Raw genomic sequence first — 23,397 nt, 5'->3', positions numbered from 1 at the left:
TCTCTTAATAGCCCAAGCAAAAACCTTTAACATGTATAACAATGGAATATTTCTCCAGTTTTCATTTCAAAAACAACAACAACAACATTTTATTGCACATGAACCTTGTCAAAGTGTATTTTCAACGTATGACGTCGTAACATTTGACAACAAATTTCAGTTTCTTGGAGAAAAGATAGAGTTCCGTGATCTTGAGGTTCACTTTTCAATGTGAAATTCGTCGAAGCAAATCACTGAAAACTCATCAAACGAAAGTGAACAGAATCAAGATATCAAAGGTTTTAGGTAAGCACAACTTTAAAATCATTTTTCGCGTGTGAACTGTATGGCCCACGTAATTTAGCGGCAGCCGTTTTGAATTGAGCGAAAGAACATAAACAAGCCCAGTTAGACAAACTCGGTCTAGTCTTGTGTTTCTCTTTTGTCTGACTGGTTACCAAATGGAGATGAAACTCGATAAAAACGTGTAAAGTATTTTATAACTTGGCTAAACACTGATTTGGCGATTGAGAAACTAAATAAGGCCTTACGAGAGTTTTACAACTGGTGCCTAAACAACCGGTTGACACCTCACCCCAGCAAGAGCGAGGTCATTCTTTTCACAAAGGGGACACCGATGGGACCCATCGCCCCTGTGTACTTAGGAAATTCAGTGTTAAGTTTGGTTACGAAGACGAGATTATTAGGACTGACAGTGGACCAGAAACTCACCTGGGTAGCCAACGTGCTTGAGATAAAGAGAACCTTCGCTAAAAAACTTGATTTGCTTAAACGATCTCGTTTTTTACCTAGAGGCATTTTAAAAGACTTTTATTTTAAAGTGTTCGTTCCAGCTGTTAAGTACGGTTTAGTTTTGTGGGGCTCGTGTTGTAAGTCCGACCTTCTTAATTCAATAGAGAGACTACACTGTAGAGCAGCACGTATAATCTACAATTTACCAAAGGATATGGCTTCTGATGAAGTCCTTAGGCGTGTTCAGTGGCCCACCTTTTTTCTTTACTATAAGCTAGACGTTCTCAGACTTTTTTATAAGGCTCATAGTGAATCTTTACCTGATACGCTGTCTGAGACTATTTGTCAAAACCGCGTTAACACTTATTTCACTCGAGAGCAGAACTGTCTCCTCGTACCAAGGTGCGAATCAAGATATATGAAAGATTCTCTCTCATATAGAGGCTCATCCTTATGGAATTTTGTTAATTACAACGACAAGGAGGCAGCGGCGTCCCCGAACTTTAACTACCTCAGAAAGCGGGTCAGCGCTGAGAACTTTTTTAAAGATTTTAAGTTTAACTGCACATCTGCATCAACCACACGATATAAACAACAGAATTTTGTCTACTATTAACTATTATCATACCTGACATATTCTAATGTAAAGTAGATTAGGTTAGTTTAGAAGTAAACACACGACCCCACAAGCTAACAGCTTTAATTATCATCGTGTTTAAATAAAGATTATGTATGTATGTATGTATGTATGTTCCTCATGTATTGTTACACCAAGAATTGGGAGCCAGATTTTTTCTCAATTATCCCACAAGCGCGCGTTGGATATGAGATGATAGATAGCCAACGAGACTCTTTAAGTGCCGAGTTGGCTATAATCATTTCAAATCCAACAAGCGCAAGTGGAATAATTGTTTTTATTAAAAACTGCATTATTGTATAATGCAATTCCAGAGATTTGATTGGCTTAGCGGCCAAGGTATATGAGCCATTATACCATGCCCGAGGAATGGCGACCAATAAATTGTCTTCTGGTTGTTCTTTCAAAGCGAAATCAGCAAGATCTAGCAATAATTCTTGATTGTTTTTAATAAAACAATTATTTCACTCGCGCTTGTTGGATATGAGATGATTATAGCCAACTCGGCGCTACGCGCCTCGTTGGCTATCTATCATCTCATATCCAACGCGCGCTCGTGGAATAATTGTTAATTTGAAAACACTCAAGAAAAATTGCTAGATATGATCTTGCTAATTTCTCTTTACGACAGTTTAATGGTCGCTATTTCTCGGGTATGGTATAATGACTCACCGATACCATGGCAGCTAAGCCAATCAAATTCCTGAAATTGCATTATATTATACAATAATCCAGTTTTTAATAAAATAATATATACCATAAAGGGCATTTGCACGAGCGGCGAATATTTTCAAGAAACATTTGATATTTTCATAAAATGTTACCCGGGACTTTCAATTTCCATGCAAGAAACCGAAACAAATCAATGGTATTTTACGACGTCAACCGTCGGAATTATTTATCTTGTGGTTGAAGTGTTTCTCGGAATAAAGCTTAACTGAGATGCTTCGAAGCAAGTCCAGAGAATTCATCATCAATAATACATTGTAAAGACACTTGAAGTTTCCGCGAAGTATAACTATAAAACTATGCGGCTTTGTATGTGGACTGTCTTACGTACTTCACAGGTTAAAGATTAAGAAAGGCAGTAAAACGCGGCCAGACAAACCTGACGTCTTTCTTCCCTATTGCGACCGAAGATGGCAATCTTACTAAATTACTTGGGCGGACCCCAAGGTATAAAAAAGGATTTCTTTCTTAAGCCTTAAATGGCAAAGAGGAGTCTACTGCGCGTGCGCTACGTATTGGGCGAGTCTTGGCCTGTTTCCGGCTCCTGTATCTGTCGAGGGATCGTGAACGTGACAAAGTTTAAGTTGTCCTTCTGTTAAATGGTATGGGCACGTAGTAATATTCATAACCTTTGCAGGTAATATTTTTGATATGTAAAAAACTTGTGTTCCCGAGTGGCTGTGATAATTTTCTGGAAAGTAAGGCATGATTTCAGTCGTTGCGTAATGTGGTGCGTCAGAGCTTCAGGGTGTTGTGCGATTCAACCAAGTTACTAGTATCAGTGGGCGAAATTAAAAATCTACAGTGTTGTCTGCTGGGCGACATGTTAAATACAGCAATGTGTCGATAAAACAGCAGCAAGCAATGATTTACGACTTAAAATCGTAAGGGGAATAATTTACTGTCTTTGTTTTGGTGGCAGAGATGACCACGTGACTATGTTTATAATTCATTTGCCGCTCGCTGTTTTCAGTTTCTCAGAAGTATAAATGCGTTAGCATCAAAGGTAATAATTATTTCGCACTATTCTCGTGTATGTATTCATTTTTTTAAGAAAACAAAACCGCCAAAGACAAGCGCTGTTCGCGGTGGACTCACACCAACAAGATGTTGACCGCTTTCGGAACGGGTCGGTGCGCGAACTCCAAGAAAAAGCAGGAGATATTCAATGATACCAAATGGACGAATGGACAGATTGTCAACAAAGCAAAATGGAAAGCAGTTGCTCCACTTTCGTACCTCTTGTGGTAAATCCAGTGATTTTTCTGATTGTTGTTTTAATTTATACTCGTTTTTTGTAAATAATCGTGTAGTTTGGCATGTTCCACAAGTGCAAGTACAGGCAAACAGTCTGGATTTGTAGGATTTTTAACAATGAGACTTTAAGCTGTTGGCTGTGAGTTTCAATAAAACCTCGAAAGCAAACCAGCTTCATTTGAATCTGTCTTGAAATTTTCTGGTCCGACGGGTTAAACGTTGTGTTCGTTTACACAAGTTAGGTTTTGTTTTTGTTTTAGGTTTTCCACTTTTCAATGAGAAGTTTGTCGAGGCAAACACACAGGTAACTTGAAACTGTTCACACAAGCACAATTCGTCAAAAAATCCCTTGCGGTCATTTGGTTGACTAAAAGGAAATTTTTACCTCGTGAATTAAATAGGGAGAAACCAATATGGACTGCCGATTGATGAAGCTTGCATTAAAGTTTTTTTGCCGAACGTAAGAATTCCACAAACGGACCGGTGACGCCACTCAAACGTGTTAAAAAAAAACCCGTGCATACACGATTCTTGCGTGCGAGGAATCCCAACCTCGTCTAATAGGCTTGTTTTCCACCCTGAACGCAAATATACGTATAACCAAAGACCAACACCCAAAACGTATGGCGTTGGCTGAGAAACACATGGCCTCAAGTAAAGTCATTTTTAGATATGCGGACCGCCACGGAATCCCAGTTTCTTCTGCAGTGGAAGCCATTTGGTTCATAATTACCTTTAAAACACTCAGTGTCTGTATGAAAGAAGTAAAAAGGGTTCAATTTACCTTTAACCATGATTTTGTCTTTCGTTATTGCTAATTTTGTAGGTTTTATTCAATTGCGTGACTGAAACCAGCAATTCTGTTCGTCCTTTTGTGATCTTTAGTAAGCGTTTCAAAGATTTTTCGTCGGTTAACATGGGAGAAACATAACACGTGTTGTTAGGACGTCAATTAAGGATGACGAAACACCTTTTCTGCGTCAGAAAATGCATCCTTTATCTAAGTAGTCATTGTGAAATCCCATCTTAAAAAAAATGCGACCACAGATCCCTCCCATCCTTTATCTAAGTAGTGATTGTGAAATCCCAGCTTTAAAAAAAATGCGACCACAGATCCCTTCTTAGCACCTAGAGTCTTACCGTATTTATTCGATTAACCGCCCTGAGGCCCGTTCCTTGAAAGTCCCGCTAACTTACCGGGCCCGATAAGTATATTTTTAAATGTTTTTTCGCCGATTACATAGTTATTCCAGACATGGTACTTGGCCAATGTTTTTATATTATTATAAGATTTCAAAATTAAGTATTCAATGCTAACAAAAAATTGACTTCTGGTTAGAAACATTTATCACCAAAGACACTTATCGGGCCCGGTAATTTACCGGGAGTTTCGAGAAACGGGCCCCTGGGCGCTTATTTAAGGTTAGTCCCATGAGGATGGGCGCCTACTCGAGGTGGGCGCTTATTCGAGGGTGGGCGCTTATTATTTTCATATCACTTGAAGTTTTTTTTTTTTTTTTTCACAGTCTTTTCACTTTTCTGTTCTTGAACAAACTTTTGTATCTCCTCTGGACTGTTACCGCAATTTTCGTCTTCGTGATTGATAATTTTGCTCATGTTGTTTTGCTTACTTTTGACTTGTTCTTCGTGTATTTGGAAAATAAAACTCGCTCTCGCTATGGCTCTCTTCGTCGCTCATACTAAAGAAGTATCTGTATGCTAGTTTTTCTTTCAGTTATTGAAAATATAGTTGTACTTTGTCCATATTTTTTGTTGTTTTTGCCCACGGGATCGTGGCTTTTACTCACAACTCAAAAGAGCCGTAGAGCCGAGAAAAATTTTCATAACGCCCGGTCATTACAAGAAAATCTTGGGACGCTTTTGACTGGAATTAAACAAATACCGGCTCCCTGCAAGATAGAGATCAGGGGCACCCAACGACAATTTTCTCTCAGATCCTTTAACACGTTCTTTTAGGCGATCTGGAGTGGCTTGAAAGCTCTGTAGGTTCATTTTAGGCAGCGCTATAATATTTTTATCTGTTCGGTCATTCTAGGGGAACTTGAGTCTTTTCGAAATTAGTAGGGTATTTTTGTCCATTTCCCGAAAACCTTAGGTCTTATTTCCTTTCCGAAAATCTTAGCTGACCTTTTTTCGGTACCCGAAACAACGTTTTTATCAATCCGAAAACACTAGGCCTTAAATTTCCCATACCACGAAAGTTCGTGGTGAAAATTCCCTTTAGAAAATTGTAGGGGATTAAGGGCCTTCCGAACAGATAATTTACCGAAACGATCCGTTGGGTGCCCCTGAATGCTATACATCAAACAATTAAGACCACGCTTGAATGTACAAACAGATTTGATCCGCGCCAAAGTATTTATTTAAATTACTCCATTATGCTAATCTAAGATCTTACTCCGTTGAACTCGCTTATATTATTCATTCCTTGAGAATGGCGTCATGACGTCGCCGAAACATTATATCGCTAGCTTTTACTTGCCTGTATAATAATAATAATAATAATAATAATAATAATAATAATAATAATAATAATAATAATAATAATAATAATAATAATAATAATAATAATACCCGTGTAAAATATTATTAATTTTCAACTGGAGCTAATACAAATTCAACACCATGGTTTGATTTTGTTTAACATCTTTTTTAGAACTAGTTCTGTTTCTGTTTCACTTTCCCAAAGAGTTGATAAATGAAGTTTATTGATAAATTCTCTAAATAGCCCGAGCGAAAACCTATAACATTTATAACAATGGAATATTTCTCCAGTTTTCATTCCAAAAACAACAACAACAACATTTTATTGCACATAAACCTTGTCAAAGTGTATTTTCAACGTATGACGTCGTAACATCTGACAACAAATTTCAGTTTCTTGGAGAAAAGATAGAGTTCCGTGATCTTGAGGTTCACTTTTCAATGTGAGATTCGTCGAAGCAAATCACTGAAAACTCATCAAACGAAAGTGGACAGAATCAAGATATGAAAGGTTTTAGGTAAGCACAAAATTTAAAATCATTATTTTTCGCGTGTGAACTGTATGGCTCACGTAATTTAGAAGTTTTGAATTGAGCGAAGGAACATAAACAACCCAGTTAGACACAGTACAAACTCGGTCTAGTCTTGTGTGTTTCTTTTGTCTGACTGGTTACCAAATGGAGATGAAACTCGATAAAAATGTGTAAGGTATTTTATAACTTGGCTAAACACGATGTTTCCCATGCATTGTTACACCAAGAATTGGGAGAAAACACTCAAGAAAAATTGCTAGATATGATCTTACTAATTTCTCTTTAAAACAGTTTAATGGTCACTATTTCTCGGGTATGGTATAATGTCTCATATACCATGGCAGCTAAGCCAATCAAATTCATGAAATTGCATTATATTATACAATAATCCAGTTTTTAATCAAATAATATATACCATAAAGGGCATTTGCACGAGCGGAGAATATTTTCAAGAAAAATTTGGTTTTTTTCATAAAATGTTACCCGGGACTTTCAATTTCCATGCAAGAAACCGAAACAAATCAATCGTGTTTTACGACGTCAACCGTCGGAATTATTTATCTTGTGGTTGAACTGTTTCTCGGAATAAAGATTAACTGAGATGCTTCGAAGCAAGTCACACAGAATTCATCATCCGTAATACATTGTTAAGGCACTTGAAGTTTCCGCTGAACTTCAGATAACTATAAAACTATGCGGCTTTGTATGTGGACTGTCTTGCGTACTTCACAGGTTAAAGATTAAGAAAGGCAGTAAAACGCAGCTAGACAAACTTGACGTCTTTCGTCCCTATTGCGACTGAAGATGACAATCTTACTAAATTACTTGGGCGGAGCCCAAGGTATAAAATAGGATTTCCTTCTTAAGTCTCAAATGGCAAAGAGGGGTCTACTGCGTGTGCGCTACGTATTGGGCGAGTCTTCGCCTGTTTCTTTCCTGTATCTGTCGAGGGATCGCGAACGTGACAAAGTTTAAGTTGTCGTTCTGTTAAATGGTATGGGCACGTAGTAATATTCATAAACTTCGCAAGTAATATTTTTGATATGTAAGAAACTGGTGTTCCCGAGTGGCGGTGATAATTTTCTGGATAGTAAGGGATGATTTCAGTCGTTGCGAAATGTGGTGTGCCAGAGCTTCAGGGTGTTGTGCGGTTCAACCAAGTTACTAGTATCAGTGGACGAAAATTAAAAAATCTACAGTGTTTTCTAGCTGAGCGACATGTTAAATGCGGCAATGTGTCGATAAAACAGTAGCAAACAATGATTTACGACTTAAAATCGTAAGGGGAATAATTTACTGTCTTTGTTTTGGTGGCAGAGATGACCAAGTGACTATGTTTATACTTCATTGCTGCTCGCTGTTTTCAGTTTCTTAGAAGTATAAATGCGTTAGCATCAAAGGTAACAATTATTTCGCACTATTCTCGTGTATGTATTCATTTTTTCAAGAAAACAAAACCGCGAATCTCACGTTTGCTCCCTAAAAACAGGGAGCGAGCACTTAGCAGTCAAATATGGAATGAACTTTTTGCTTTTGCTTGTTTTGGTGAATTGAAGCTGGTTATGTCACATCGAGGGACACCCATAACACAAGCGTTGAACTAAGTTGAAAAAACGAATGAATCTGTGAGACAAAATGCGATTGAGCGATAACGATCAAAACACTGTTTGTTTACCTTGTAGTGTGAAGCAGCATCTCATTGATGACTAAATGATGGTTTTTGACATTCAAGCAAGTCAATATTGCGTTGCTGTTTTGCTTAGAAGGCGTGATTGAGTCAGAGTGACAAGAAATGTCGTCTAGTGCGCTCATTCCACATGTAACTAAAAGCGCTGTTCGCGGTAGACCCACACCAAAAAGATGTTGAGCGCTTTCGGAACGGGTCGGTGCGCGAACTCAAAGAAAAAGCAAGAGATATTCAACGATACCGAATGGACGAATGGACAGATAGTCAACAAAGCAAAATGAAAAGCAGTTGCTCCACTTTCGTACCTCTTGTGGTAAATCCAGTGATTTTTCCGATTGTTGTGTTAATTTATACTCGTTTTTTGTATATAATCGTGTAGTTTGGCATGTTCCACAAGTGCAAGTACAGGCAAACAGTCTGGATTTGTAGGATTTTTAACAACAGAATGAGACTTTAAGGAGGCTCACTGCAGTTTTTTGGACTTTGGGTGAAAGTTTTGAAATTACAATCTCGTTACCATAGCAACGGTAGCGCATAGCCTCTCATTTTAAACATTGTTGATTATCTCGAAATATAGTCAGACACTGCTTCATTTGAATCTGTCTTGAAATTTTCTGGTCCAACGGGTTAAATGTCGTGTTCGTTTACACAAGTTAGGTCTGAAGAACAGTCAACCCCAAGTTTTCTTCTCCGCACGGTCCCGCATGATTCGTGCAGTGTTTGTAATTAATTAATTTATTGACGTATAAGGTGATAATTTATTTCGGTTTCTGTGAATAAAGGAATAGTTGCGTTTTTTTGTCTTTGTTTTTGAAGCTCGCTTTTCAGTGTGAAATACGTCGAAACCAATTACTACTGAACACTGAGGGCTGTAAAACTTAAGTAATCTAACAGATCGACGAGAAAGATAACAACAAAGCGTTTAGACGGACAGAGGATGAATATCTCACCAAACTGTGCTATAAAAAATCCCTTGCTGTCATTTGGTTGACTAAAACGAAAATTTTACCTCGTGAATAAAATAGGGAGAAATTAATATGGACTGCCGATTGATGAAGCTTGCATTAAAGTTTTTTGCCGAACGTAAGAATTCTACAAACGGACGTCACGCCACTCAAACGTGTTAAAAAACGGGCATACAGGATCCTCGCGTGCGAGGAATTCCAACGAAGGACTATAGGCTTGTTTTCCACCCTGAACGCAAATATACGTATAAAAAAGACCAACACCCGTGAAAAACAAAAAACAAACTTTATGGCGTTGGCTGACAAAATACGTGGCCTCAAGTAAAGTCATTTTAAGATATGCAGACCGCCACGGAATCCCAGTTTCTTCTTCAGTGGAATGGAAGCCATTTAGTTCACAATAACGTTTAAAATACTCAGTGCCTGTATGAAAAACGTAAAAAGTGTTCCATTTACCTTTAACCATGATTTTATCTTTCGTTATTGCTAATTTTGTAGGTATTATTATATTGCGTGACCGAAACCAGCAATTCTGTTCGTCCTTTTGTGATCCTTAGTAAGCGTTTTGAAGATTTTTCGTCGTTTAACATGGGAGAAACATTACATGTGTAGTTAGGACGTTAATTTAGGATGACGAAACAACTTTTCTGTGTCAGAAAATGCATCCTTTATATAAGTAGTGATTATGAAATCCAAGCTTAAAACAATTGCTAGCACAGATCCCTCCTTAGCACCCAGAGTCTTACCGTATTTATTCCATTAACCGCCCTGGGCGCTTATTTAATGTTGGGCCCATGGGGATGGGCGCCTATTCGAGGTGGGTGCTTATTCGAGGGTGGGCGCTTATTATTTTCCTAACATTTTCAGCAAACGAGAGCATTTTTAAAGAATAACAAAACAAGGGCTAATAAGTTTATTTCGCTTCAACAAGACAAAACAAAGAGTAAAAGCTAACATAGACAAGTCATAAACAATAGCAAAGTACATTGACTACCGTATCTAAAACCAATTTTGGAACACAATAGGACATTTTCATTATGGCGTCATTTTACTACAACTACCAGAATCCTTCTGGTTTTTCTTTTCTCATGCTAATTAGGGCTATTGTTCTTTGCTGTCCACTGGGATTACAAAATTTACATTTAAAAAGGAAAACGAAATGAATTCTGGTAGTTGAAGTAAAATGACGCCATCATGAAGATGGCCTATTGACTCTCCTCTTACTTCACGCTTGGCTAGTACAGAAAGGGTTTGTCGTTGTTGTTGTTGTTGTTGTTGTTGTTGTTGTTGTCGTTGTTGCTGTTGTTGTTGTTGTTGTTGTTGTTGTTGTTGTTGTTGTTGTTGTTGTTGTTGTTGTTGTTGTTGTTGTCGTTGTTGTTGGGAGAGGGTGGGGTAGGCGCCTATTCGAGGGTGGGTGGTTAATCGAATAAATACAGTACTCTAGCGTCTAAAAGATTTTCAATGATTGGCCTCTGTTCCTTGGGTCTAGTCAGTAAGTTACTTGTCCGTGAAGTTGGTTAAATGTTTTGCCTCTTTGAAACATAACTGTCTATTCTTCAAAAAAACAATAAATGGAGTGACTAATGTGGGCAAATGAACTTTTCTCCTGTAGCTAGCCACCTTGACAAGTTCCGTAATGTAAATCATACTCTGGGCTTCTGAGGTAGGTATTAATTTCTTTCACTGTATTCATATTATAGACGAATTAGCTTATCTAGAACGGGCTTTTTGGTCTCTTTGGCCTGGGTGGAGGGAGGGGAGGGGGGGGCGGGGACGGAATAACTCCGAGAGTATTAAGAGTAAAGTAGTGAAACTTGGAGGGTGAATATTGCTGACTTCGCATGACGTTGCATTGCTTTATGATTTCCCGAAAGCGTCCATTTTCTTCGCCTCTAGAACTCATTGGCCTTTTCTTCATACAGACCTTTCTTTTTTAAACTGTTTTAATGCAACAACAGTGACCTGCAAACTAAACGAACGTGCAAAAATTCGCTCCATAGCATTTTGAGGAAGACACTCGCAGCATTTATGGCGAGCAGTTCAACCAAAGCTGCAAGTGAAAGTGACGTCACACCCGCTGGTGAGAAAACGCTGGATTTTGATGACGTCACCTTAAGAGGTGAGAAGAAATATATTACTTCTTTTTTCAGAACACCGTAGAGAGCCACTTCAGTATTAATTCTTTCTTCCTGGGTAGCGTGTAGCGCAGGCGTATATTGGGCAGTGGGTGCCGAACATAATCCTTTCAGTAAAAAAGGCCAGAATTATAGCCGAAACGATGGCTTTTGTATTAGTATTTGTCATTTAAACGAAATAAATTTTTAATATGAATACCAATTGTTCTTTTCATTTTGCTGTGAGTCCACTTGGTTAAAAACCCCATACGTTATATGAAAAGATAGTTCAAGGTATGTGCGCGGACGTTTCTAGGTAAAGGGATGATGCAAAAACTTCCTTTCCTTTGAGTGTTTTAAGTCTCTGCTCGACCAGGAATTAAAGACCCTCCAATCTGACTGCTCCACACTAAGGACTTATGGGTAAATTAATGCGAGGAAGGGATTGTGGTTTCGTTCTGGTGGAGGAATTAGGAATAGACATTGCGCCGACAAAAAAAGGATTTTTTCGACATTTTCATTGCTTAATTCTTGTTTAATCTCCTTTGTTAACGGCTTTTCCTTGCAGGTCACTGTTTTAAATCCCAACGTCTTTTGCCATAGAGTCAGTTTTAAAAACACCCTGAAGAAGAAATGCGTGCCTTTCGAAATACTGGCAAAATATATTTCCCTGACAATGAAATCAGCCTTGCTCATTTCTGCACTATTTGTCTGCAAATGCCGGTTATTTATCTTTATTTATTGATTATTTTTTTTTTTTTATATTGCCACTTTTTCTTGACAGCGATCCCACAATTCCCTACTAGTACCAGACTCCTCATTTTTATCGGAGAGGGAAATAAGCCCTACTCTCCCTCCCCATACCTTACTTATTTACACAAAATTACAACATTTTTTTTTTCAAACACTTTTACTATGCTCCTTGAAGCTTCTTCACGGCGTACTCGCTTCCCTATCCCAATTCAACACTTTTCATTTCTTTTAGCCATTGCAGAGGCTTATAACACTGAAGGTAATGAGAGATACAGAGAGGAAGATCTCACCAACGCAATTCACTTCTACACGGAAGGAATTCAAGTGAATTGCAAGGATGAAGAACTGAAGGCCGAATTGTACAGCAACAGGGCGGAGGCCTATTTTTGTTTAGGTTAGAATTTTCTAATTGTTTGGGCTTTGCCTAACTAAGATATTTAAATGTCGCAAATTTAGGGAGCATTTTAAATTGAAACTTCTCCTCTCTCTTCTTCTTCAGGAAATTATAATGATTCGTTGAATGATGCTAACGTTGCTACTGACTTACAACCATCATTGGTGAAAGCGATCGTGAGAGGTAAGATTTCTAAAAAACAAAAAAGGCGGCGAGTGTGCAGTGACAAATTTGAAATCTTCAACACCGCTTAATGTTGCATGTGCTGAAAATTTAGTTTGCACTTATAGCAGATTAAGTTACGCATCATAAAGTTTAAAATACCTCTTCAGTATAGATGTTGTATTCAAAATTTTAGTATTTCGATTTCACAAACGTCTTTGAAGTCAATTGCGGCTAATACCCGTGATAACACACCAAAGTGGCCTTGCCTTCCTTGGGTGTCCTTATAGAAGTGTCCGTCATTAACATTGTACGAGCCATACCGAACTAACATTATTCTGCTTTATTAGGAGCAAGTGCCTGTGTTCAGCTGAATCAGTTTGAGGAAGCCATCAAGTGGTGTGATAAAGGATTAGCCGTATCCTTTATTACAGATGCTACAGATGCTGATTTTAGGTGCCATCTTATGCAAGACTGATCAGAACAAATGATTCCTTTGTTTTTTCATGAATATTTCAATGTTTCTGTTTCTCTTAAATTCTCGAAGAGAAAACCAAGCAAACAAACGGACAAGAAGTTAAAGTGCACCTAACCCCCAAGTGTTTTTTTCTCTTAAATAAATCTTTGCACCTGTTCGAAACATATTGCGCTATTTGGCGCCTTTTTCAACCAAATCTTGACTTTTTAAAAACTGTAAAAGTTACGAAATTTGGCCATCATCTGTCCCATGACCGGCCTAGTAAGGGGCATGGGTCTATTCCTTACTTAAAGTCACAAACTTGTTTGCATTGTATTAAGTCTTGACTCATGTAAGATTGACAAGAACAACCAGACGTTGTTGGACTTAAGGAACCGCGCTGTCAATGAACAGAACCAGCTGCAAGATGCAGGCGGAGAGGACGATGCAAATGAATCTGACATCACAAGTGCTACTGAGAAAACACTGGATAATGATGACGAAACCACTTTAAGAGGTGATAAGTTTTAGTAATGATAATTTATTTTCCAAGAGCTGTTGCCAGTTTAATTAGAAAGCTGAAAGTCTAAGACAAAATAGTTCTTAGGGAGTGTTCATTATTTGCTTTTTAAGAGTGTGGGGTGGGGTGGGGTGAGGGGTCAGCCTGTCTTCTGGAAAAACAAATGAAGCCCCCTCCTCTTCATTTTAAACCTACATTCAGAAAAATGCAAGATGTTTTTTACTTTTTACAAAGGAATCAAACTGAACTACAAAGATGAAGAACTGAACGCCAAACTGTACAGGTACAGAGCAATGTCACATTTTAATCTGGGTGAGGAGTTTTGAGGTTTTCGCAGTTTTGGCAAGTGAACTGTCTTTCAACAAAAAATAAGAGTGCTTTATTGTGCGTTCATCAACATTGCATATTTCGTTTCTGATTGATTTTCGCGCAGGTAACTTCCATGATTCACTGAGTGATGCAAAGACTGCATTGGACTTACAACCGTCTTATGTCGGAGCGACTGTTATAGGTGAGCGTCACAGACGGAAATGGTGATCATATGGCAGCCTTTAATCGCGTTTGTCACTAATTATAATCCATCAAATATTTTCGCTCGTGCGCGATTGGAATAAACGCCTCACGTGACCGAATATTACCCAGCTAAAACTGGGGAATATCCGATGATATTCCCCAATTTCAAAAACTTCAAGGCCCCTCAAGTTTGCAATTAAAATTAGAGTCAAGATGGGGGAACGGTTTGCTTTTGTGACAGAAGAAGAGATAAACCTGCTGGTCGATAAAGCAGTATCAGAAAACAACATACGCTCTAAACGTTTTTGACGGTAAACTGTTCTTAAACGAAATGTTTCAAATACTCAAGCTCGTTGCTACATGTTGCGAAAAATATTTGAAGGATAATAACAACAATAGCCTCCATTTTGCTTTAAAATTATGGTCAGATATTTGTCCTTGGACATTATCTGTTCCTCGAAGCTCACAGTTTTCCTCGAGCTTCGCTCTCGGAAAACTGTTCGCTTCTCGGAACAGATAATGTCTGCGGACAAATATCTGAGCATATTTTCGCGCCAAATGGAGGCTATTGTTTATTTATAACTCAAATCCTTGTAACTTGTCATCCAATCTGGAAGAATATTAATGAAATTATAATCAGATTATGTTCACTGATTTTTTTTTAAGTCTGATGATTGGCCATAGTTGGGAAGGCAACCGACTTTTTCATGTATGATTTTGTATCAAATATAACAAAGAAGGACTAGTTTTTCTAAAGTACTTATCTTATTTTATAACTAATTCGTGGAGCCATGATACTGATCTAACATGAGTGAACTAAAATGCTGTTATAATTCTGTGTTATTAGGAGCAAGTGCCTGTGTTCAACTGAATCAGTTTGAGGAAGCCGTCACGTGGTGCGATAAGGGATTAGCAGTATCCTTTTCAAATAAACTGTGCAATTGCCGTTCCGAAGTTCATAAAGGGACTGGGCTCTTGTTTAAAATTGTTCAAATTGCGTCGTGTGAAAATATGAACCCCATCGCCAGAGAGATCACATAAACTGACCAATTTTAATGCGATCTTTCTTTTGATGGACTCCAATTTCTGCTAAAATAAAAATTTAAAAACTCATCCCCAGTTTCCATTTGAACACAAGAACGCGCAATAGCAGAAACTTGATCACTGGCAAGGATCAACTTATTTAAAAGAAATAAGTGGATTGTGACGTCGTTTACTATATCGCTTACTCTCTTTGGAGAAGTGGTTCAGCAAGAGGGAACAAAATACTTACAACAAGGACATTGATATTTTGACATTTACAAGTGACTGTCTTAATTTTAAAACCATTTGATAACATCGCAACCTTTTGAAAACATTCCTTTGAACCTCTCTTTAAGTCTTTGAAGTTTTAGTCTTGTCTTAAATAAAAGAGCAAAACGTGTTAGGTGGAAACGTAGCTTGGCATACTGAGCCTCTTAAATAACATTTTGAAAGTCAGTGTCAGAAAATATTTGGAAAAAGTTTAATCTAGATAATGCCCATTCACTATTCCCTGTAAGGGTTTTTTAAAAATCCTTTATAGCATTTGTTCTTCATGTATTGGAAATCTTGACTAATGTAAGATTGACGACAACAATCAGAAGTTGTTGGAATTAAGGAGCAGTTCGGTGAGTGAGCAAAACAACTTGCAAGGTACTGGGGAAGAGGCAGCGAAGGATCTGTCAGAAACGCAAACAGTAAGTTTGATAAACAACAATTTAAGTTTTATTCATTGATGATTGGTTATTAATTTAAAAACAAATTAAATTAGCCACGCTTATGGAACAGTTGAGTGGATTGAATGTCGTAAAACCAAAACAAAAGCAATTACTCTGGCTAATCACAACAGCACAATGGACCAATTAGAATTCGAAGCAAATACATGAAACCAGCAGCGAGCGCGGGAAAACGCGGGCGAGCAAGCTACGATTGGTATTGGCTTAGCTTCCATTAGTTTTGTGTGTTGCAAGACTTTCACGTACTAATACCAAAACCACAATCCGCTTGATCGGACACTTTACGTTTAACGAGTTTCAAAGGAGTTTGCGTCATCCGAGAGAATCGTCGTGAGGATTTATGTCGAGGCTTAAATTTAGTAGAACTTTAAACATGCATTTAACAAGAGCTAAAAAACTCTATAAGAAACAAAGAAAACATTCAGTTATATTAAATCTTCACAGTGACTGGCTTAATGAACACCTAAGATTTGTTTTTGTTTTTTTTGTTGTTGTTGTTGTTTATCGTCTTTTTGTCTGAACTCCCAATAATTTAACTTAGCCGCCACGAATAGAGTAAATAAACTTCATTCGGCGCATTTTTTCTTCCTTTTCATTGGCCAAGAGCAAACCATGTGAAATGCAAATAACTGTCTACATCCTGTCTACAAATAATGGTCTGCCCATGCGCAGTACTCTTCAACTGTGTTTTGCTGTAAATGGTATTCTGCTTATGCGTCAACGAAACCACGCTCTTGTGTGAAAATGGCAGATCGCTTCCCTGAGCTGTCAGAGCGATTTGACATCTTTAGTTGATCAAAAAAACTGTGAGAATACTAGAAAGCAACAAAAGGTGACCTCAACATCTTTCGAGAGTACTAATTGTTCAACCTTTATTTTTCTCAAGATTAATTACAGTGTTTTAATTACATTCTTATATGGTAAAATTTGTTTAGTTTGTTTTGAGTTAACCATCCGATTTTCTAGGTGGCCTCTATATTGCGTAATGATGTTTTGAAATTAATAACAGGTGAGGAACCAAAAATGAAAAGATTTAGAATAAAAAGAACTAAGGGAATAAGTTACAATAACTAATAAAGAAGATTATGATATATTGTTGTGACAAGTGTGCGATGAACGTCAGCTTAAAGTATTTTTAAAAATTACTCGCGATCTCAAATAATGAAAGATAGACGAAGAGTCAGTCGTGTCATCGAAAGACAAGTTGACAACTGTTCTGAGAAAATTTTACTCTGAAGCGCGAGCATTTCACCAAAAACAAACCAAAAAAACCACGGTGATGGAATGATAAAACAATTATTGAACTCGATTATCCCAAAATATGGTGGTTTGTCAGTGTCACGCAGATCAATAATTTGCCTCAGTATTCGGCTTCGGCAAATAATTGATCTGCTTGCCACTGACAAGTCAACCTCGTCCAATAATTATTAATTGATTGTTAAACATATACAGGCAAAAACTAACGATAGAAGAGTCCTTCTGTTCGGCGACATCTTGGCGCCATGATCAAGGGAAACTAAAATTAAATATGCGATTTCAAGACTAACTGAGAGTTCAGAGTCACTAATTTGTATAAGTTAGACAAAGACCTTAGCGCAAATTGAGTCTGATTGCACATTTAAGCACGGTCGTAATTGTTTAATGAGTAATATCTCATTAATGAGATAATCAAACTTGTTCTGGCAGTTTTTCAACACATTAAAACAATTACGAAAGTCATCTGGAATCCTTGCTTTTATGTCCATCAACGCGTGCGAACAGATAGCCACGGGTGTGATTGTTGATTACTATTTTTTTTTTTTTTTCATTAACTTTCAACGCCACTATGGCACTTAGTTGTATTTTTTGTTCTTAAAACCTTTTTTTCTAAGTAACAAGGAAAGTTCGCTTATTTTCTCTGCTGTATTCTTAGCTTTTTTCGTTTTAATAACTTTATGTAAATACGTTTCTTTTGAAAAGCTAGGAAATGACCATTTTGCTGTCGTGGGTATAGCTAAGAAGGTAAAAAGTTAATGTTCTTTTTGTACAACTCGGACCTGTATCCGTCTCCACGAAGGATTTCTATTCTGGTTAACAATATTTTCTTTACTATCTGAAAAAACAAACGAACAAAGAAACAAAAATCAGCATGTATCACGAAACAAAGCCAAATTAAATGAAATCTAGGCTATACAATAAAGGTTTTTGAAAACAAAACATTCTCCACATTAGGTTCCGTCGTTTTGCTCCTCTGCCCAGAGAAAAACAGATTTCAAATAAAAAAATATATATACGGTATCTGTCTTCATTAAGTGGTAATTTTGTCTCAAGGAGTGAAATGTTTGCCTCGTTTAACTAAGGTAGAAGAAAAATAAGCAGCGGTGAAGGAAAATATAAAAGAAACAACGCAAACTTGCAATGCAGTTACTTGGAACATAATTCACCGCTTCAGAAAAGATCTCCTTGTTAACCTCTGTTACAACTTGTTCCCACTTTTAAAATGGGAAAATTTTAGTGTGTCATTGTCTATATTTCGTTTTTTTTTGCTTTTCTCGATTTACATAATATAAAAGACGATCAACCACTTGTCTTCCTACCCGCCTTGCATCAGTTGTTGGTGTATGTCGGCAGTGACGATGATGATCATGACGATGATGATGGCAATTAAGATTATTAAAATTCTTTGTAAAAGCTTACTCGTTTCCTCCACTAGAAATCGATTAAGTAGATTCAAAATAAATTACACTATTTAACATTTGACAGTAAGGAGCCTATTTCAACAGCTAGTTTAAAACACATGATCAGCAAGCACCTTTTTCCTATTTCCATTTCTTCCACAAGTTGAACAAAATCGTTTCGAAAAACAGTTATGTTTATATTTGACAGAAAAAAGGCAGAGATGCAAATGACAGCTGTAGAAAAAGTTGGACCTCTGGTAATAACATCCCCGGAAAACTCCAAGCAAAACTGCAATACTATGGCCATGAACTTAAGATTGCAAAGGAAACGGGAGACAAATTACAAGAAGAGAAAATTTGTTGTCATCTTGGGAACGTTTATTACAGTCATGGGGATTTCCAAAAAGCCATACATTACCATGAACGTTGCCTCGAAATCGCAAGAAAAGTAGGAGACGTCTCAAATGAAGGAAGGGCATACAGTAATCTAGGTTGCAATTATCAGGGACTCGGAGATTTCCAAAAAGCCGTTCACTACCATGACCTTTGCCTAGAAATCGCAAGAAAAGTGGGAGACGTCTCAAGTGAAGGAATGGCGTATCTTGAGCTAGGCCATGATTATCAGAAACTCGGAGATTTCAAAAAAGCCATTCACTACAATGACCTTTCCCTAGAAATCGCAAAACAAGTGGGAAACGTGTCAAGTGAAGGAAGGGCATATGGTAATCTAGGCAACGGTTATCAGGCACTCGGAGATTTCAAAAAAGCCGTTCACTACCATGAGCGTTGCCTAGAAATCACAAGAAAACTGGGAGACGTCTCAGGTGAAGGAAGGGCGTATGGTTTTCTAGGCAGCGATTATCAGGAACTCGGAGATTTCCAAAAAGCCGTTCACTACCATGACCTTTGCCTAAAAGTCGCAAGAAAAGTGGGAGACGTCTCAAGTGAAGGAACGGCGTATGGTTGTCTAGGCAGCGCTTATCTGGGACTCGGAGATTTCCAAAAAGCCATACACTACCATGAACGTTGCCTAGAAATCGCAAGAAAAGTGGGAGACGTCACAAGTGAAGGAGCGGCATATGGTAAACTAGGTACCGATTATCAGAAACTCGGAGATTTCCAAAAAGCCATACACTACTATGAACGTTGCCAAGAAATCGCAAGAAAAGTAGGAGATGTCTCAAGTGAAGGAAAGATGTATTGTAATCTAGGTAGTAGTTATGGTAAACTCGGAGATTTACAAAAAGCCATACATTACCATGAACGTTGCCTGGAAATCGCAAAAAAAGTGGGCGACAAAGTCTTCATTGGCAATGCGTTTAATAACCTTGGAGTTACCTTTTTATTTATTGGTTCTTTATGCCAAGCTGAAGAATGTTTTTTACACAGTATAAAGACGTTTAATAATGTAAGGCGCGATCTTGCGTTTAATGATGACTGGAAGGTGAGCTTTCGCCATTTGTACCAAACAGTATATGTTACTTTATTGCGTTTGCTTTTACAGCAAGGCAAGGTTGTGGAGGCACTCTTATGTGCCGAGCAGGGACGTGCACAGGCTCTGAATGATCTCATGGAGTTCAAGTATGCATCCAAAGACACCCGAGCCGAATCTTGCACAGAAATAAAAAACATAACTGACATTTACAGTTATCTTTCTTCCAATGCAGTTTTCATAGCGCTCGGAAACCAAGTAGTAAATTTTTGGGTTTTACAGAAAGGAAAGGATGTACAGCGAAGAGCAAAACGGATCCCCGATGGCCAACTTGATGCCGAAGATTTCTTGGATACCACGCTAAAGAAAATTCGTGAAAATCTTTCAGATGCAAGAACCCCTCCCGGGAAGAAGCAAAATCAATCCTCCAGTTGCTGGAACAGTGCCTTAAGTTTACTATATGAGACCATCGTGAGTCCTATACAAGATTTGTTACTTGACAATGAAGTGATATTCGTTCCAGAGGGTCCATTGTGTTTGGCTCCTTTCGCTGCATTCATGGACTCAGATTCCAAGTACCTCTGCGAATCTTTCAGAATCCGCGTGATTCCATCACTGACGAGTTTGCAATTAATCGCAGAATGTCCCGCTGATTACCACATTAACAGTGGGGCGCTGATCGTGGGTGATCCTTGGATCGAAAAGGTTACTTTTGAGGGGACAAAGTGGCCGCAGCTGCCATTCGCACGAAAAGAATCGCAAATGATTGGACGAATACTTCACACTACGCCGCTAATTGGAGAGCATGCAACGAAGAATGAAGTATTGAAACGCCTCTCCTCGGTTGCTTTGGTGCACATTGCAGCACATGGGCGAATGGAAACAGGAGAAATTCTCTTAGCACCAAATCCGTCACCGTTATCACGGACTCCCATCGAGAAAGACTTTCTTTTAACAATGAAAGATGTACTGAATGTTCACATGCGAGCAAGGTTGGTTGTGCTGAGTTGCTCTCATAGTGGCCGTGGGGAGATTAAGGCTGAGGGTGTGGTTGGCATCGCACGGGCATTTTTGGGTGCTGGTGCTCGGTCTGTTCTGGTGTCATTGTGGGCGATTGATGACGAGGCTACTATGGAGTTCATGAAAAGATTCTATCAGCACTTAATGAAAGGTGAAAGTGCCAGTGCAGCTCTGAACCAAGCCATGAACTCCATGAGAGAATCTGACGAGTTTAGTGCAGTGGATTACTGGGCTCCATTTGTACTCATTGGTGATGACGTTTCACTAGAATTAGGCGGACAAGAGCAGTTGACCTCCTCTGTGAGTAGATAGATCAACGTTCACAAAAGAATTTACTAGCTCTCATTAAAGTTATTTGCAGCTGGTCTCCTTTAACTTTTGAAAAAACAGATGAGAGATCCCTTCCCCGTTATATGTTTTGTAGGTGTGAAGTTGTTTTAGGAACTATGTTCTTCCTTTACAAAGGGCAAAAAAAAAAAGAAAGCACAAAAATGAAAAAAAAATACTCGGTCGCTACAACACTATGGTGCATAATTATTTCAGACATTTGTTGTTGTCCATAATATTTGTTTGAGACTTATAATACTATTTTCAAGGTTAAAAAGTTACAAGAGATATTAACTTTTTGGCCTTGTAAATAGTATTGCACATCTGTTGCTGTTACTCAAATTTGCCTTTCGGATGTTTTTGCTTTATAGCTTCTGAACGGAGATCCGTAATAAACGAAGAAAAGACCACAGGACCATTTGTGACAGCTTACATGATGAAGAAATCGTCGTGAGAGGAAAACAATGTCAAGGAACTTGTACAAGAGACTGTAAATAGCTTGTTAATTTTGAGTATCGTGTGATTTTGATTGTTTAAATAGTGGACAGACTTTTTTCTGCAAATTTTATTAGAATTGTTTTTAGATAAGTATTACCGTGGACTCTCTATAAAATTGGGAATTATTTATCTGACAAAATTGTGTTAGCATTTTTTTCCGAGAAAAGTTTGTGCTGAAAAGCAATATTTTAGATTGAATCTTATACTTCAGTAAAAACAAAACAAGACAATAAGCGTCTAGATTAAAAAGAGAAGGGTGCGATTACGTTATAATTTTTTTGCTGGTACTACCAGCATATTGGTAAGATGCCCGATAGTAAATAGATGTTTGATTTATTTCTTTATTTCGAAGACATTTATTTCAGAAATTATAACTACTACAGGATAGGAATAGTAAGAAAAGAAGCAGAAAGCAAAAAAAAAAAAAAGAAAAAATCACAAAGAGAAACAAGAAAAAAAATAAATTCCCTAGATTTAAGCTGCAAGAATGAACTCCTAAACTTAAGAATTAGTATTTTGCGGTGTAATTGAAACATGGTTTCTCTGTATTTGTCTTAAATGAACTAGGAGTGCTGGAAATCACATACGAAAGTAAAGAGAGCTTAGTGCTCAGAAAGTTTCAATCACAATGTTTAATTAGAAATTGGATCTGCAAAAACTGAATTCTTTTCATGCCTGAGCTCCGTTTGTTTTAGACTTTTAAGCGGAGGAATTACGATTGCAAATGGAGCGACGAATTAAGATTTATAAGACTGCAGATTTACAAGAGTAGGCGCTCCAACCTTTAGTTAGCTGTGTAATGTTAGTAGGTACCAACTGGCCACTGGTTACCTAGACACAAAAAAGCATGCCTATTCATGAAGCTTAGTTTTAGTTTTTCAATGTTGGGTAAACTGGATTTTAGCCCCCGAATGCCAAATTGATAGGCAGTCATATCAGTTTAAAATAGTTTTCCTTTGAATAATAAAGAGAAACTCGATCATCTGGACTCATCAATTCTCTAGATTCTTATTCCGGGTTGCTGAATTCTTGATAAATATTACCGAGTCGAGATTTCTAAAACCATGCAAATCTAACTCGGTGCTAGTAGGAAAGGTGCAGCACCAGAGAGCCAAATAATCAAGTTTCAACTGTAAATACCATACAACGTTTTGTTTTAGGATTAATAATAATTTATGGCACGTTAAGAAAGAGTGACTAGAAGCTCAAGGCAGCCGCTTTTACTGAAATAAGTTTGACGCCTTCTCATTAAATGGCTATCTCAAATAATGGTTTAAAGTTTCGAAATTTCAATATTCTCCAGTGTATTACTGAATTATTCCTCCAGAATATTAAATCTGTAAACCTGAAGTCCTTCGAGTTCTGACAATGAAATTCAAGTTTTGGGGTCTCTCCCTTACTCTTTCTCACTCGTATTCTACTCCCTTCACTTGCATTCGATCCAAATCTTTTTCCCTTTTGTTATTGTGAAAAACAAAATTGACGTCAGGTTTTGATGTTTCTGTATTCTCATTGATTGTTGAAGTTTGTTGTAGATCCATGAGCCGAAAGGGCGCATGCATCCACAACAATTTTTGACAATGTTCTGAAGCAATTTATCATCGATAAGGAGACATAATAAATAAAAAGCCTTTCGCCTTGGGAGGTGATGCTTGTGTAAGCCGAGGCGTTTTTTTCAAAGGATTTACAGTATATCCCTTCAGGCGCACAGCAGAGTGGTCAGAGGAGAGGACCTGTAATCCGGAGGT

At 37.9% G+C, this 23,397-nt stretch overlaps 2 protein-coding genes across 8 annotated transcripts; both read left to right on the top strand.

Moving 5' to 3' along the window:
• The first annotated feature begins 183 nt into the window (after positions 1-183).
• LOC146450791 (hsp70/Hsp90 co-chaperone CNS1 homolog) lies at positions 184-13,662 on the top strand. 7 transcript variants are annotated; one of them, XM_085100022.1, is made up of 7 exons: positions 184-285; positions 10,658-10,708; positions 11,046-11,164; positions 12,145-12,306; positions 12,412-12,489; positions 12,819-12,886; positions 13,283-13,662. In XM_085100022.1, the coding sequence occupies exons 3-7, from the start codon at positions 11,074-11,076 to the stop codon at positions 13,454-13,456; spliced, it is 573 nt and encodes a 190-aa protein (XP_084956148.1). In that variant the 5' UTR covers positions 184-285; positions 10,658-10,708; positions 11,046-11,073; the 3' UTR covers positions 13,457-13,662. The 7 variants fall into 7 exon arrangements, with proteins under 7 accessions (XP_084956148.1, XP_084956152.1, XP_084956154.1 ...); XM_085100028.1 differs by having other exon boundaries at positions 224-285; positions 10,658-10,712; XM_085100025.1 differs by lacking the exon at positions 184-285 and adding an exon at positions 2,626-3,345.
• On the top strand, positions 13,658-22,091 carry LOC146450790 (uncharacterized). Its single transcript, XM_085100035.1, has 6 exons — positions 13,658-13,757; positions 13,879-13,956; positions 14,806-14,873; positions 15,563-15,676; positions 18,581-21,124; positions 21,523-22,091. The coding sequence occupies exons 1-6, from the start codon at positions 13,658-13,660 to the stop codon at positions 21,541-21,543; spliced, it is 2,925 nt and encodes a 974-aa protein (XP_084956161.1). The 3' UTR covers positions 21,544-22,091.
• The last annotated feature ends 1,306 nt before the right edge of the window (positions 22,092-23,397 follow it).

Source organism: Pavona decussata, unplaced genomic scaffold (assembly GCF_977016875.1).
Source record: "Pavona decussata unplaced genomic scaffold, jaPavDecu1.1 SCAFFOLD_426, whole genome shotgun sequence".
NCBI classification, from domain to species: domain Eukaryota; kingdom Metazoa; phylum Cnidaria; class Anthozoa; order Scleractinia; family Agariciidae; genus Pavona; species Pavona decussata.
This window is presented reverse-complemented; position numbering and strand designations above follow the sequence as displayed.

What these genes read in the sequence shown, in the direction of transcription:
- LOC146450790 (XM_085100035.1), top strand. Translation starts at nt 13,658, where the DNA reads ATGTTTTTTACTTTTTACAAAGGAATCAAACTGAACTACAAAGATGAA. An exon ending in AATGTCACATTTTAATCTGG is followed by an intron (nt 13,758 to 13,878) that starts GTGAGGAGTTTT and finishes ATTTTCGCGCAG; the next exon opens with GTAACTTCCATGATTCACTG. An exon ending in TGTCGGAGCGACTGTTATAG is followed by an intron (nt 13,957 to 14,805) that starts GTGAGCGTCACA and finishes CTGTGTTATTAG; the next exon opens with GAGCAAGTGCCTGTGTTCAA.
- LOC146450791 (XM_085100021.1), top strand. An exon ending in TGATGACGTCACCTTAAGAG is followed by an intron (nt 11,165 to 12,144) that starts GTGAGAAGAAAT and finishes CATTTCTTTTAG; the next exon opens with CCATTGCAGAGGCTTATAAC. An exon ending in GGAGGCCTATTTTTGTTTAG is followed by an intron (nt 12,307 to 12,411) that starts GTTAGAATTTTC and finishes CTTCTTCTTCAG; the next exon opens with GAAATTATAATGATTCGTTG.